We start from the raw sequence: 17,361 nt of genomic DNA, 5'->3' as shown, positions 1-17,361 counted from the left end.
AAAATTTGTGAAGTTGGTTTATTTTCTAGAGCGTTTTGTTTCTTACTGTTTCTATAATTTTTAAGTATATCAATCTTTTTCTTTATTATTACATATATACTGTTTTCAAAAAATTTGTAATAATTTATATTGCATTTATATAATAATTGCATACTTATATCATATTATATTTATGTAACATTAAATTCATCGCTAAGAGGACAAAGACAAATAAAAATTTAAATATTTGAGTAAATGTTTTATTTATTATTCAGTGCTGGTTTGAACGAATCCTTGGATATTATATTTAGAGTAATAAGGCATAACTAACAGAATTATCAATTGCGATTGAACCGATTTTGTTGTTTTGAATTCTGAATAAATTGACATTAATTTTTTAATATTTCTTAAGCATAGCTAGTCATAAAAATTTTTATGCTAATGAATTCGACAAATACAGAATTTAAACTTTTTGTAAAAACCATTACGAAATGTTGATGTATTAGGAAATTTATAATAAAAAGAGCTTATGACAATCCAATGTGTTTTTACATTAAAGGTATTTGCATCTTTGTTTCTAGTTTTGTCATGGAAACAACCATTATATGAAATCTAATACTATTGCGTAATACTACATTATAACGTTATACGAAAGAAATAAAACCATGTAACGAGGTTATGATAGGAGAGCGAAGATTAGCATTTCACCGCGAAATTTATTAATTTTTGTATTTTAAAAGAAAAACTAAACATACTGCAAAAGTATAATATGAATAAATAAATTATAATCAATTTGATTTTTCAATAAACATGTTGTTTTCTCATAGAAAACTGTTATTTTCGATACGAATTTTTTTTATTTGCGATACGAATTCCAATACCTTAAAAATTTCAAATTGGTTTCAACGTTCAAAACTGACGTTTTATCTCCCTTAACTTTTGTCAGAACTACCTTGCATAATATTTCTTCTATTACGAAGATATACCAATATGACTTACTAGCTTTTTTACTACGTATGTTTCTTCAAAGAGTTAGGAAGGCAAAATACTTCATTAATTAGGTAATAGACTAAATCATGCATTTGTTAATGTTTGTACGCATACATATCATGCAAATACGTACATAATTTTATTGATTCTATGGAAACTAAAGGATAAAACCTTAGAAAAATAAACGAAAATTTTTTCTTTTATTGAATTTTTAATTACTTTTCCTTTAAAATATTCTTCAAAGAATCGATTTAAGTAATAATTTTCGATTTTAAGTAATAGCATGTGATTTTTTAAACCTTGATACCAAATATGCCATTTACAAAAACAACAAAATATTCAACTTAACGTTCAAATTTGTTATTTAAAAAGGACTTTTGTTGTTACGGTTACCAATTTTTTGTATGTTTGTTTTTTTTTTGTCCTTTAATAATATTTTTCATAAGTGTAAGCAATTAAGGACTTTTTATGAATAAATATTTCAATTCTAGAATTTATTTTAATTAAAAAATGGAAGAATATACAACAAATCGATATAAAATGATTGGAAAAATCGGTGAAGGTGTTCATGGGTATGTTATTAAAGCAATTGATTTAAATACTAATAAAGAAGTTGCAATAAAAAAAGTTCCTTTGCGTAATAAACATGGTAATATTAGTTTAACTACAGTACGAGAAATTAAGGTTTTACAACATTCCAGCTGTGAGTACGTGAGTACAATAGTTTTTTTATATTTTTTTAATAAAGAAACAAAAATCAATTATAATTCCAATCAGATTATAGGATTAAATGAAATATTCCCTGATTTAGTTGGATTGTCTTTGGTATTTGATTATATGCCATATACATTATATGGCAAATTGAAAAGTGAAAATAATCCAATGAGCAGGCAAGAAGTAAAAAAATATTCTAGTATGATGTTTAAAGGCATAACTTACTTACATAGTTTAAAAATAATGCATAGGGTAAGTTGATACATATATGGATATACTTAAATCGTATGCTTGTCGTATTAAAATTAATATTCTATAATATAAAATTAAATTTTTTGAAACTTTTACACAAATTATTACGTTGTTTGAAAGGATATAAAACCCGCTAATCTCTTAATAAGTGAAAATGGTGTATTAAAATTGGCTGACTTTGGTTTAGCACGTATTTACGATAAAGAAGATCCAGAGAAATTATACTCTCCACAAGTTGCAACTCGATGGTATCGTGCACCAGAGATATTATGGGGAAGCCAAAAATATGGACCAGCAATTGATATATGGGCAGGTGGTTGTGTCTTAGCTGAAATGCTTAGAGGAGTTCCATTATTTGCGGTATTTTCTAAAAAAAAATGAATTAAAATGCTGACTATGTAAAAAAATTTTGTTCGAAAATTTTATAGGGTACAACTGATATTGAACAATTAGCTTTGGTAATAAGAACATTAGGAACACCAAATGCTGTGGAATGGCCTGAACTACGTAGCTTACCTGATTTCAATAAAATTAGGTAACTAAATATAAAAATTAAATTTTTATTTTTGTATTTATTTTATTGGGTAATCATTTTTTATAATTAAAGTTCTTTTTTCTTATTTTATTTCTTTGTTTTGCTAATAGTTCCTCAGACAGACATTCTTTTATTTGTTGTTTTTATAATTTTCGATTATTCTAAAAATATTCAACATTTTATTTTTATAGATTCCCTTATTCTAAAGGAGAAAATTGGGAAAATCTATTTCCAAGTTGCACAGGCGCCAATGAAATAGATTTAGTTACAAAACTTATTCGCTACAATCCTAAATATAGACTGACAGGTGAACAGGTAAGAAGGAGGCTATACAGGATTAGTAAATATTGTTGTTAAAAATAATTTTTCCTTTTTTTTTTTTGCCTTTTAAAATCATTGGAGGCTGTACAACATAAGTATCACAATGATGCAGAATGAAATGCAACTACATGTATAAAATTTTGTTTTAATTATGTGTGATTTAAGATATTAAGTGTGAACAATAATTTAGAGGGCAAATTAACATTGAAATTGGACAAAAATATGCGTGAAACAATCATTAATTTCAACGATTATCAGAAATTATTTAATACATATATGGATAATCAGAAAATAAATTATAAAATATTGAAAATTTTTATTTTTTTTATATTTTATATATCGTTAAAAATCCAGAACTGTTATATTAGTATGGGGTTAAAAATGAATGGGGTTTGTATCATATTCAAAAATTTTCTCAGGCAAAACTGTTTAGTCTAAATTATTATTAAACCGAAATTATTTAGTAAAGTTTCAAGAATTTATAAAATTCCAATATTTCTTTTTAACAGTTTTAAGATTTTTCGAACCATAATAGAAAATAATAGATATACACACTCATACTTTATGAACTATCAGCGATAAGTACATAATAATACAATAAATGTACATTTATATATATATATATATATATATATATATATATATATATATTGCATCAAATTGAATATAAAAAGGAGGAAAGTTCAAGTAAAACTGAAAATAATGTTAAAAATTCAATTTATCATTTAAAAAAAATATCATTAATGCACAAATTAAAAATCAAACTTTTCATTAAAAATCTGTAAATTAAGTACAGCTATTTTGGAAGATAAAATTTAAATATTTCATTTGACTTTTAGTTGACCTTGAGATATTTTCAATGATTTAAGATAGACAAATGGAATTATACATATAAATAGATTTTTATGTTCAAATATACAAACTTATTTCCATAGAAAATTTTTATCTATTTCCACCTTTCTATTAAAGTTTCTATAGATCCTCAAAGTCCTAAAAATGCAGCTTTTTGTTTATTTATTTAACAAAATCACGAATATATTTTTAATTTTGCAAACGCAGAAATGTGACTAGCTTTCTCCACCGCACCTTAGCATATAGTTGAGCACAAAGTGGCCGTTGGAATTAACCGTTATCTAAAAATCTGCTTATCAGATTTTTGATACAGTTTTTCTTTTAGAGCGTAAGCTGTCGTGGCTTGAAATTAGCAGTCTTTAAATGTTAATAAAAAGTTTATTATGCGTGATTAAGTCTATCACCTAAGTAAAGGTCCTTAGAAGACCTTTTCTCCATCTCTATTCCTTCTAAAGTTTATCATGCCATCAAAAAATATAATTGTTTTGCTTATATCACGCAATTAACCCTTGAATTATGTTAACTCCTCTATAAATTTTTTGTGGCTTATCCTAAATGTATGCAATCATTTGAAATATTTCGGTATTGGTGAAAGTAACATGGTAATAGACTGTTCTTAAACTAATTTCCAACCATTGGTTTGACTCAACTTTATTTTTTATTTAGCTAATTAACCTTTAATTTCATTCAAAACCTTTTAGATAAAAATCAAATCTGGATCTATGTCTAATACATATGTAAAAAATATAGTTTAAATTTAAAATGTTTAGGATTTTAAATATTATATGTTAACCTAGTGTCTGCTTTGAAATCACACTATTACGAACTATGAGTCTAAACTGTTAGACGAATGCCAATTATCATATAACAATAGTAACGATATAAGGTAAGAATAGAATATGCGTAATATTCGTGAAGTATATACTATATCAGAGATGGGGAACCTTTTTAAACATTAAGGCCAAATATAAAATAACAGTAATTTCATTTATAAATTAAATTTTTTTTTTTATTTTAAATTCAGTTTTTATTCATTTCAAATTAATTTTTTTTTATTTTCAATACATACATAAATACATGCAAAAATTAATAAAACTAAATTAATAACAAAAAACCAGTTAGACTACATTTAGTGAGATATTTGTTGCATTTATTTTTTACTTTAGAAAGAAATTGAAATATTTAAAAGGCATACAAATGCAAAAGGCCGCCGCCAACGCTGCACAAAAAATCCGCGGAAGCCGCAGGTTTCCAACCTCTGCATTATACTATATATATGTATATACACAAAAAATTGCATTCATATGTATGTATATATAATTTGCAGTTTCATTGATAGTCGATTTATAATACACGTTGCAGAAACTTTATTTAGTTGATAGTAGATTGACTTGTTGATTAAATATCAAATTACATACATTGGCACACAACTTGCGCAAAATCATATTTTTAATATTTATTTTCTCTCAAATAATGTATTAAAATTTTTTGAAAATTTGTAACTTACAACCGGTTTTTTAAACAGCTGTTTCAAATAAAATTGATACAAAATTTTAACATGTGAAACATTAACCTGTTGAGTATTGTTTTATTTACATTTTTTAAATGAAAATGTCCTTATTGGGAATTTCTGTATAGAGAAGAAAATTTTTGAGTAAAAAATATTTTCCTTTCGACGCAGGTTTTCAAAATATCCTATTTATGTACACATATATTGTTTTTAAGTAATTTTGGGTTCTAATTCATTAATAATTTTATTTCTTTTCAGTTTCTAGTAGGACGTCAATACCTTAAGTTAAAAATTAAAGAGTTCATTGTTGCATTGTTTTAAATGTGAACAGAAGAAATATTTAAAAAAAAAGAAATTAAAAGCTTACTAATTTAAAAATCTCTAATAGAAAAAAATTATTTTATTTTCGAAATTTAAAAATTTAATTTAATTTATAAGTTTATAATATTAAAAGAGATAAAGAAAATATCTTAAGATGATTTTATTTTTCATTTGAAAATTTTCTAATAAAGAAGATTGAAAATTCAATATGGACGCGAAAAAATTATGTATCCTGTGAAAATTTTCTCATAATTAATTTTCATCCAAGTAAATTACATTAAGGGAATTAAAGTATGAAATTGTAAAATTAAAATAATTTTGTTAAAAATATCTAATAAAAAATATTATTTAAATAAAAGCAATTTATTAAAAATCATAAATTTACTTTAAAATTCGTAATAATTAGAATATATGTACATATGTATATATTATATAGGTTATTTTGCTATAATTTAGACAATTTTAATTGCCAAATTAAACTATCGTTCCCGCTAGTAACATACATACATACATACATACATTTTTCGTAAATGGAAATTCGAGCTGATCAATTCTCTTCCAAATTTTACGAACTTTAACAAATTTTAGTAAAAATTAATTTTTACTTAAGTTGTAAAGTAATTTATGTAGAAAATTAGTGTGTACACATTGTTTTTAGAAGCGCACATCTATACGTATATATACCAATATATAATATAGTTAGTTTTATATTATTGCTTTTGATAAAGTGATTTTGAAGTTATTGTAAAAGAATTTTTCCACATTATTTTTTCGATAAACATTTATTATGAGCTTCTTTGTAATTTTTATTTTGTGTACCCTGATATTCAAAGGCAAAATATATCTAGATGTGTGTTTCTACATGGCTATACATATATTTATTCAAAAGTATTGAATTAGAATACTTACATATATATACACCATTTTATAATTATATATTAAATACATAGTCGATACAAAACGGTGTATGTCTCTTTTGCTTCATTTTAGTTTAATTGCTATATACTTTTGACCTAGAAAAAAAAAATTTAAGTTAATAAATAATTGATAATAATTTTTTTTTTTAAATTACATTACTTTGAGCTATAATTATTATTTTTATAATGACAATTTTTTTTTTGCATTGAAAAAAAAAACAAAACACTTGTTAGGCACTGCATAGATCATTAGAAATAAAACCATGGGCAAATTTACAAAGAAAATTAAATATGCATATACCGTGACTTCTAAAATGCAGTAAACAAACTTCACCATTACACAACCACAATATATAGTAGACTTTAAAACAATAAAATTACTTTACGCATATTAAAAATATCTCTTACAAATGTCATATTTGAAGTATGTATAAAATAAAAAGTTTTAGAATTATAAAATCATATATGCGAACTAGATTGATACTAGATCTCATAGGTCTAAGAAGGATTCGATAAAATTTTTTTGAAATGAATACAATAACAAACTAACTTTTTTCGGCTGCTGTATTTTTCCTTCTTTCTGCACAATAACTATTCAAATAATGCATTATGGAACAGGCTGCATTGTAGTATCTTGTCATAATGCATTTCGGATCAGTAGGTTACATTGTAGTTATTAGTTAACTTTATATGGAGAATTATGTTAAATTAAATACTATTAATGTAGTATTGCTTAGTATTAATGCACAAATTGAGATGTCGAAAATTAACTTCGATTAAATTATCAACTCTTCGACGGAAATGAATTTTAGCATTGTTTCAACATCGTTAAAACGTTGCATTGCGGTTAGAACCAACCTATTTGCCATTACAATTGAAAAAAGGAGTAAATAATTTTGTACATCTCTTAGGATCTAATGTAATGCAATGAATGAAATTTTTTATTTCAAATGCCCTTACAGCAAATAGCAGACTTTATAGAGAAAATAATAAATCAAAAAATTATCATAGTTTTGCTATTTAGTAATTAGCATAAAAGCAATAAATTGGCTTGGAACTTTACTAGATTTATAGAATTCGCTGTAACTGTTAATCCTTTTTACAAGATTTTTAAAAAAACGTCAAGTCTAAATCATATTCTTAAACTCTAAGTCTAAGTAAATAGACCTATCTAATTGTAAAAGGTTCTGACTATAGTATATTTGCTAGAACGTTTCGCGCTACAATCGATTACTTAAATTTGATTTTGATTCGTTCCTCATCACAAAATTATCATATTAAATTTTCTTTGTGAATTTTTGTGAATTTGCTTTAATGAACAGTGATATATTTTCTGTTACAAATTTTTTGAAACTTGCATCTGATCCTAGAATTTTTTGATTTTATAATATAGTTTTTGTGAACAATCAACTTTGTTTATCGCAATATGAGTGGAATAAAAAATGCAATAAAAATTATTATCGTAATCAGTCTATTTACTTTATCTTCGAGTTTTAAGCGATCCGATGTATATATAGCCGGATTTTTTCCTTATGGAGAAGGAATTGAAAATTCAGCTACAGGTATATTGTTTGTGTTATTTTTGCTTTGAAAATTAACTTTCACAAATTATATTAAATAAATTTAGGACGTGGCGTTATGCCAAGTGTTAAACTGGCTTTGGATCACGTAAATGAACATGAAGAAATTTTGAGAAATTATCGTCTTCATATGTGGTGGAATGATACTGAAGTAAGTGAAAATATTTTATACAAACTAAAGTGAAACAAGAAATTTCAGAAATTTAATTTTCTACCAAAATCTAAAATTATGAACCAAAATTTATCAATATTTTTTTTTTAGTGTAATGCAGCGGTTGGTGTTAAATCATTTTTTGATATGATGCACTCTGGTCCACATAAATTAATGTTATTTGGTGCAGCATGCACTCATGTAACCGATCCAATAGCAAAAGCAAGTAAACATTGGCATTTAACACAATTATCATATGCCGACACGCATCCAATGTTTACAAAAGATGCCTTTCCAAATTTTTTTCGAGTTGTACCATCCGAAAATGCTTTTAACGCACCAAGATTAGCTCTCTTGAGAGAATTTAATTGGACCCGAGTTGGAACTATATATCAGAATGAACCAAGATATTCATTACCACATAATCACATGGTAGCAGACTTAGATGCTATGGGCTTAGAAGTATTGGAAACACAAAGTTTCGTGAATGATGTTAATGAACCATTAAAAAAATTACGAGAAAAAGATGTTCGAATAATTTTGGGTAATTTCAATGAATATTGGGCGAGGAAAATTTTTTGTGAAGCTTACAGGTTTGAAGAAATTTTATATTATTGTATATTTTAATTTTATTATAATTTATATTTCGTTAAATACATACAGATTGGATATATATGGAAGATCTTATCAATGGATAATAATGGGAACTTATTCTGTTGAATGGTGGAATTATACCGATACAAATTGCAAAGTAGAACAAATTACAACTGCATTAGAAGCAACAATAATGACTGATCTATTGCCACTTTCAACTGGTGGTGAAATAACTATTGCAGGAATTGTAATATTAAATTATAAATAATTCATGTAATCAACTATACGTATACATTAAAAAACTGTTATTTTTTAATTTAGACGGCTGATGAGTATTTAACAGAATATGATAGTCGCCGCGGAATTGAATATTCAAGATTTCATGGTTATACATATGATGGAATTTGGGCGGCAGCTTTAGCAATCGAATATGTATCACGAAGAAGAGAGCAATTTCTAACACAATTTGAATATCGAGTTAAAGATTGGGAAAATATATTCTTAGAAGCATTAAGAAATACCAGTTTTGAAGGCGTAACGGTATAAATCTTATTAAAATATTTAGAACATCTAAAACTCATAGGGATCAAAAATATATATGAAATTAGGGAAATGTATACTAAAGATGCATAAGTTTGTGTATAAACGTATTTACATAGAGAGAAAATTTGGACTGAACCGGATAGTTTGTAGACGAATTGATTTTTTTAAATTAAAATTTCTATAAGTTCCACTTCTCTCTCAAATTATATTTATGTAGCTCTTCAAAACAGCAAATATTTTGGCACCTTACTCAATGTGCCAAACCGCGAGTCATTGTTTAAATTCAACAAACGCCGAAAAATGGGATAAATGTACCGTAAAAAATCATAGTCAAATGCAAAGAGGTTGAATTGAACTTGTAAATTAACCTTTTTCTATTAAAATTTTTTTTTTATTTTGAGTCAATTTCTCACCTACACGACAATTTAGATTCATTTCAAATTTTGGCAAATTATAAACACATATTTTATTATAACAAAATAAATTTTCGCTCTAGATTCTTTCCAGAAATGTAAAAATGAGTTTTAGGTGTATTTTATGTTTTATATATAGCCTATTCATTTACTCTAACGTTATAATATTCAATTTAAAGGGGCCAGTAAGATTTTACAATAACGAACGTAAAGCAAATATTCTAATAAAACAATTTCAATTTGTCCAAGAGGAGAAAATTGGTGAATATAATTCTTTGACAGAAAGATTAGACCTATCTTTGGGAAAACCTATCAAATGGGTAAATATGTCCATAATTTTATTGTAATAAAATTATAAATTAATATTAAATAAAAAATTTAGGTTGGAACTAAACCCCCAAAAGATCGTCAACTGATTTATATTGAACATGGACAAATTAATATTACAATTTATGTGGTATCTGCAAGTTGTTCGGTTGTTGGTATAATAATAGCATTAATATTTTTAGCTTTTAATATCAAATATCGAAATCAAAGGTAAAAATTATAATAATTATCCTTTATTATTTTTATTATTACTATTAATTTTTTTCAGATATATAAAGATGTCCAGTCCACATCTTAACAATTTAATAATTGTTGGATGTATGCTAACTTACCTTAGCATAATATTTTTGGGTTTAGATACCACATTAAGTAGCGTCGCTGCATTTCCATATATTTGTACAACTCGTGTATGGTTATTGATGGCTGGCTTCAGTTTAGCTTTTGGTGCGATGTTCTCTAAAACGTGGAGAGTACATTCAATTTTCACAGATCTAAAATTAAATAAAAAAGTTATTAAAGACTATCAGTTATTTATGGTTGTGGGTATATTATTGGCAATTGACATAATTATTATAACGACATGGCAAATCGCAGATCCATTTTATAGAGATACAAAAAGAATGGAAGCTAAAGTAATGAATTTTCAATTTTCCATAATTTCTCCACATTAAATATAAATTATTTTTGTAGGTCCACGAAAATCTTGAGGACGTTCTAATTATTCCAGAAAATGAATATTGTCAATCAAATCATATAACAATCTTTGTTGGAATTATTTATGCATACAAGGGAATTTTATTGGTAAATTTTATTCTCAATTGGTGACAATTAGACGGAATTTGATTTTTTTCAAAAATAATTTTTTGCGAAACTTTTTAATGTAATTACTGCAATTTTAATTAAAACTCTTTTATAGATTTTTGGAGCCTTTTTAGCTTGGGAAACCCGACATGTTTCAATTCCTGCTCTTAATGACTCTAAACATATTGGATTTTCAGTGTATAATGTGTTCATAACCTGTTTGGCTGGAGCTGCTATATCGTTAGTTTTAGCTGATAGAAAGGATCTGGTTTTTGTTTTATTATCTTTTTTCATTATATTTTGTACAACGGCAACATTATGTTTGGTGTTCGTACCGAAAGTAAGACTAGTAGTAAGGAAGAATTTTAGTAGTTTTATTGTTTGTGTCGTGAATATGAACTTCTATCAGATCTTCAAGAGTTCACTTCAATATTAGTCGTTTTTTTATGATTTGTAGTATTACTTTATCAATAACTTCTTTACGTAATTAATCTTTTTTAATATGTATGTACTTATTTATTTTTCTTAAGTGGTGTTGAAATAAGTTTAAAAATTGTTTACACTAACTTAAGTATGAACATATTTTGTCGTTAAATTTTTTTTCTATTTAGCTTGTTGAGTTAAAGAGGAATCCACAAGGAGCTGTTGATAAGCGGATAAGAGCAACTTTAAGACCAATGTCTAAAAATCGTCGTGACTCTTCTGTCTGTGAATTAGAACAACGTTTAAGAGATGTTAAATCGACCAATTGCCGTTTTAGAAAAGCTTTAATGGAAAAGGAGGCGGAATTGCAAGCTTTAATAAGAAAATTAGGACCGGAAGCTAGAAAATGGTTAGATGGAAATTGCGCTGGTAACGGTAATAGTTATGACACAGAACCTATTTTAAATGACACAAATCGTTTGTCGGCACCAGTTATTAAAAGAGATATGCCAAGTGCCACAGGTGAAATTTTAATTTAAAATTATAATTAAGAAATTACAATTTGGATTTTGCTCAGAAGTTACCGAATTGACATCCGTCGATAGTGTAATGTCAACTCATGCTGAAATGGATACAACAACAACAACGTCATCACAGTAAGTTCAATCGTTTTTCATTGTGACATAATTTTTTAAGCTTATAATTCATTTATAAGTTTTATACAAATATTTTTAGAAAATTTGTAACAATACTTGTGATCGTGTGCCTATGAAATACCCCAATTCAATTAATTTAAAAAAAAAAGCTTTAAATTTTAAAATGTTTTTATAATTTTAAATTATGAACATCATATTTTGAATTTGTAGAAAAAAACGGGTTCAAACTGTTACTCCTACACATGATAAAGCACCAACAGTAATAGCTCCCCAACCGCCACAAAATCAGCAGCAACCACCATTACCACCAAAATCGCAAGAAGTACTACATCAACAAATGCACCAATTGCCATCTGAAACGATTTCTATGAGTATACCACCACCAAGTTCACAACACATTCCGAAATCCGAAGATCATGTTCTTCATCATCGAATTATAGAAAAGCGGAGCTCTGTCTCAGCTCAAACAGATCCTCCAAACATAATTAGCCAGCAACAAATGAAAAAACATGAATGTAATAATATTAAACATGAAGAATTAATACAAAGGGAAAGGAAACAATCAATGGATTATCGTGAAAAGGTATAACCAAAAAGATATAATTCATTATATATATATATTTATATAAAGTACGGTTATTTAATTGTAGAAGAAATCTTCAGAAATATCAAGTCAATCTTCAACACCAAAATCAAAGCATAATACATCACATAGAAATTCAAATGCATCAATGCATAATGGATCAAATTCTGAGCTAAGCTGTCCTCATATAAAAAATAACAATAGCAACATTAATAATAATAACAACAATAACAATAATAATAACAACAATAACAACATAAATAACAACACAAAAGGTAGATATAATATACTTAACTAACAGTTACATAAAATTTAATTATTCACTAGAATTAATTATTTATTTGAAGAGACTACTCACATATTTTATTTTGAAAAAATATGATACCAATTTTCATATTAAATTTCAATACAATCGCATTACTTGCAGTAAGAATAAAAACTGAATGTGTGAACGGTCTCAATTAAAATATTCCTGCAATTAAAAAATTCCTTAATGCACTAGAAATTTAAACAATTCTAATACTTTCATACCGAAATTCGCGTTAAATTTTATATCAACGTTTCCTATAATTTTAAATCAGAACTTAAGCTTTTGGCTTTTATTATACCCGTACGAACGTATGTTCGAAGGGTATACTAAATTTGCCTTACCGTTTGTAACGCTAAGAAATAACGGTGTTAGATATGGACTCAAGTGTATGTTTTTGATCAGCGTCAAATTCTGAGTTGATTTAGCTTTGTCTGTCCGTCCGTCCGTCCGTCCGTCCGTCCGTCCGTCCGTCAGTCCGTCCGTCCGTCCGAACGATAACTCAAAAACTAATTGAGCTAAGTTCACCAAATTTTCACAAATGATTTATTGTAGTAAGTGCCAGAACCCTATTTAAATTGGACATGATCGGGTTACCGGTTCGGGTAGCTGCCATACAACTTCAAAATTTATTTGGCTATATCTCAGAAACTATAAAAGTTATGGTACTGAAATTTCACACAAATGAATATATTAATAGGGCCAATATGCCACATAAAAGTCGTTGAAATTACTTGGCTCCTTCTGGTACCTGCCATACAACTTCAAAAGTTATTTGACTATATTTCAGAAACTATTAAAGCTATGGTATTGAAATTTCACACAAACGAATATATTAGTAGGGCCAATGTGTCTCATAAAAGTCGTTGAAATTACTTGGCTCCTTCTGGTACCTGCCATACAACTTCAAAAGTTATTTGACTATATCTCAGAAACTATAAAAGCTGTGATATTGAGATTTCACACAAGTGAGTATATTAGTAGGGCCGATGTGCTTCATAAAATTCGCTAAAATTTCTTGGCTCTTTCTGGTAGCTGCCATACAACATCAATAGTAGTTTGGCACAACCAGTATTTTGAATAACACATAGTACTGAAATTTTGCATAAATTAATATGGTAATACGGCAACTTAAAGTCATAGTCTGCCCCATAGTTAGTTATGGCACATTAGTTATTCGCACATATTTTTTTTCTCGTTTTTAATATAATATTGCATATGTTTAGAAGGAATTTCTATTTAAAATTAAAATTTTAAATAGAAATACCATCTAAACTTCAATTTAAATTCAACGATTGAAACAGGTTGCCAGTATTATGTATTTTATTTAAGGTTACCAATTATTATTATATTTCTGATTAACTACACGATTATTGTTATATAGTGTCGGAAAACAGGAGACCAAAAACACACATTTTGCGAAATTTATAGAACGGGGAAGTGAAAAGATATGTGCAAAATGTGAAATTTGGAACCCCTTGTGCAAAAAAAATTATTCCAAAAATTTAAGGAAAATCAGCCTACAATAACAGCTTATTTGATTTTAAACATTAATTCAATATATTGATTTTGCAAGAATGAATAAATATGCACGTAGTCTTCCTTTTGTTTTTCCCAAATCCACAAACTTAAGCTCAGAGGGGAAGAAAATTGATAAATATTTTATTTTAGAAAAATTATTTGGTGCCCTTGTTGCTTGCAAAATAAGCATTGCTCTTGGACGCGTAAATAAACGGTCTTATGTATATGCACATGTACTATTATCGATGTACTCTGTTATATCACGTACATACATATGTACCAATTATTTATCTCATATATTTGACTCAATAATATAACAACGTATACAAATTAAGAAAAAGCTTTAATATAATTTAAAAATCATGGAACAGAAAACAATGACGTGTAAACCTCAATATTTGAGAGATCAGTGGTACAAAATTTTATTTTTTATGATCCTCACTATCCTTTACACAGCTTGTGACGTTCCGTTTTTTTATATAAAGAATTTGCAAAAAATAAACAAAAGAGCAAACTATTGTATAGTCATTAAAATTTTATACTTTTGTTAAAATATCTAAATTTTTTTGCACTTTGTAATTGTGAAAAAAAAACTGATCGAGAAAGTAATAAAAGCAGTGTAATTATTATCGCCAAACAAAGTTTTATATCAAATTGTAAATAACACCATACTATAAAAATTTTTATTCAAGTAGTTTACAAACTCACTTGCCCAAAAAAAAATACACAATTACAACGATACTTTCTAAAATTATTGATCCTGTTAGTTACAGAAAATGAGTTACTTTTTCGTAAGAAAATTAAAGGATACCCGACAATTCTAATAATTCATGATAGATCTGGAATAATTGGTATGTTATAAATTTAATTATTGATTATTTATAATGGTAAAAAGTTATGTTGGTTAAACTTAAATTACACGGCTATATTGGTTAGTTTATTTAAATTTAATACAAGTTTTATCCTCAGACATTAACTTTTGAAATATACATACTTACATATTAATATTGTTCTCATTCATTTTGTTTTGTTACAATCAGATATAAACTGTATTTTAAAATTTTGTTTTAACAACTTACAGTAGAAACCAGGAAAGTTACAACTCAAATAAATCCCAATCAATGTAAAAGTAGTTTTGTGGTTTCTCAAAGTGATTTATGGGATACTCAAACCTTATCACATGCTAAACAACATTCAAGACATTCACCAAGAAATTATCCAAATCAACAACGTTGTTCCGAACATAGTCACATTATACAGTATGAACCGAATGCAACATCACCTATACAACGATCTGTATCCGAGAAAAATCGTCAAAAACATCGACATAAACCACAGAAAGGTACAGTATGTCAAAGTGAAACAGATAGTGAGCGCGAACGTGAACCACCAACCCCTTCACCATGTTCAAATACAAGAAAATTAAACAAAACGAATATTCAACAACACGCCCACCATCATTCATCACCAAATGTTGCTCCAGATAAACGAAAACATAGAAATAAAAATGATTCTACAATATACGCAGCCAGTTCTGAATCAGAATTATTGGATGGTGATACTGCAATTTTACCAATTTTCCGTAAACTTTTAACCGAAAAACAACAACCAAGACAAAAAGGACGCAGCATAGTTGGACAAAGTTGTCCTAATATATCAATTAAATGTGACATAGTTGAATATTTATAAGAGGTTTTAGTAAATTGCCAAAAAAACGGATTCTATACAGAGGCAAAACTTTTAATTTTAAATAAATTACATGCATAGTATATAAATTTCAAAAAGATTAAAATGTTAAATAAGTAGTTTGCTTTGTCAATTAAAAATATGGAAACGAAATTAAAAAAAAATAAGCAATGCTAATTTTATTGTTATAAGTAAATTATGTATGTACATAATATTGTAACTATGCTTATAATATCTATTACAAGCTAACAGTTAAAAGGAATATTTTGATGTTCTGATTACAAAGCACGGTAAGAGAATTTAGTTTTTATTATTTGGAAAAAATTTACTAATAATTTTCATAGCTACGTTATTGTTTCTTCTTATGATTTAAACATTTATAAAGCATATTTTGCAATTCATTATTTTGAATGTATGTATTTTTCCTTTAATGAATTGAAAAAAAGAAAATAAATAAGTAAAATTTACGTTGACTTATTAAATAAAGTTTAATAATAACAAAATTTATGTAATACTTTTTATTAATTTTGATTATACATACGAGTACATACGAGTACATATGTACATTATTGGAAATTTAGCGGAATAAGCAAGAAGTGTTATTGAGGTTTTTAAATACCTGAAAAATGTGTTTGGTAAGCAAGTGGTGCCTCGTATAGTTATTATTAAACAAAAATCTTTTTTCAAAATACAAACCACTAAAATTTTTAGATAACTTACACTGACAATCTCGTCATGTACATTCAATGATCAGTTAACATCAAGAACAGAGACTTCTTCTATTTTATATTGATTGTAAATCGTCTTCTTAAACTATTCAGCTGGTCTTATAAAATCTTAGGGGCTTTTAGGCGGAATTCTTTGAAATAAAAGTATAATGAATCGAGCCTTTCCGCTGAAGTCGCTTTGTCATCATGTACGAAAGCGATTACAAAGATTAGAGATAGAGAAAGATGATAACAAGCGTTGTTAAAAGATTTTGGCATTTCAGTGAAGTTAGCGGAGTTTGCATCAATTACATTCAATGATTTGTGGGTTAACCTGTCTCTTGTTGTCGTCTAATTTTGCTATAACTTCGAGCAATACGTGAAAAAGCTTTTTAGGTTGTAATTTCACATCTTGACAGTCTTGACATATAAAAAACTGTCTCCAAGGAAGAATGGTACAAATCCTTGTCAGCCCCGATACACACTTCATGAACTTACCTATACAAAAAGCTACACATGTCAAAATTGTTGATAAGTTACCATTTATGGTAAAAGATGAAAGACTGCATCATAATAGTACAATACGTACGTATTGTACTATTATGATGCAGTCTTTATTATGATGTTTATTGTACTGTAGCTCATAATAATACGTATTATTAGGTAAGTCACAAGGTA

General features: G+C 26.9%; 2 protein-coding genes across 6 annotated transcripts; both read left to right on the top strand.

Annotated features, from left to right (window-relative positions):
* The first annotated feature begins 1,479 nt into the window (after positions 1 to 1,479).
* On the top strand, positions 1,480 to 3,013 carry LOC129614394 (cyclin-dependent kinase 20). 2 transcript variants are annotated; one of them, XM_055528971.1, is made up of 6 exons: positions 1,480 to 1,680; positions 1,747 to 1,935; positions 2,056 to 2,295; positions 2,364 to 2,470; positions 2,662 to 2,785; positions 2,873 to 3,013. In XM_055528971.1, exons 1-6 carry the CDS (start codon positions 1,480 to 1,482, stop codon positions 2,906 to 2,908), a joined length of 897 nt encoding a protein of 298 aa, XP_055384946.1. In that variant the 3' UTR covers positions 2,909 to 3,013. The 2 variants fall into 2 exon arrangements, with proteins under 2 accessions (XP_055384946.1, XP_055384945.1); XM_055528970.1 differs by having other exon boundaries at positions 2,662 to 2,949.
* Positions 3,014 to 5,505: 2,492 nt separating this feature from the next.
* LOC129614244 (gamma-aminobutyric acid type B receptor subunit 2) lies at positions 5,506 to 16,488 on the top strand. Of its 4 annotated transcripts, none has more exons than XM_055528732.1 (16): positions 5,506 to 5,765; positions 7,785 to 7,953; positions 8,019 to 8,122; positions 8,234 to 8,715; positions 8,786 to 8,963; positions 9,038 to 9,256; positions 9,852 to 9,992; positions 10,055 to 10,209; positions 10,268 to 10,631; positions 10,690 to 10,800; positions 10,916 to 11,152; positions 11,412 to 11,745; positions 11,801 to 11,879; positions 12,090 to 12,462; positions 12,530 to 12,737; positions 15,372 to 16,488. In XM_055528732.1, the coding sequence occupies exons 2-16, from the start codon at positions 7,818 to 7,820 to the stop codon at positions 15,977 to 15,979; spliced, it is 3,729 nt and encodes a 1,242-aa protein (XP_055384707.1). In that variant the 5' UTR covers positions 5,506 to 5,765; positions 7,785 to 7,817; the 3' UTR covers positions 15,980 to 16,488. The 4 variants fall into 4 exon arrangements, with proteins under 4 accessions (XP_055384707.1, XP_055384708.1, XP_055384709.1 ...); XM_055528733.1 differs by having other exon boundaries at positions 5,507 to 5,765; positions 11,804 to 11,879; XM_055528734.1 differs by having other exon boundaries at positions 5,508 to 5,765; positions 10,916 to 11,140.
* The last annotated feature ends 873 nt before the right edge of the window (positions 16,489 to 17,361 follow it).

This window comes from Condylostylus longicornis, unplaced genomic scaffold (assembly GCF_029603195.1).
Source record: "Condylostylus longicornis isolate FDR11 unplaced genomic scaffold, ASM2960319v2 ptg000107l, whole genome shotgun sequence".
NCBI lineage: Eukaryota > Metazoa > Arthropoda > Insecta > Diptera > Dolichopodidae > Condylostylus > Condylostylus longicornis.
Note: the sequence above shows the minus strand (reverse complement) of the source record. Positions and strands in the feature narration are given on the sequence as shown.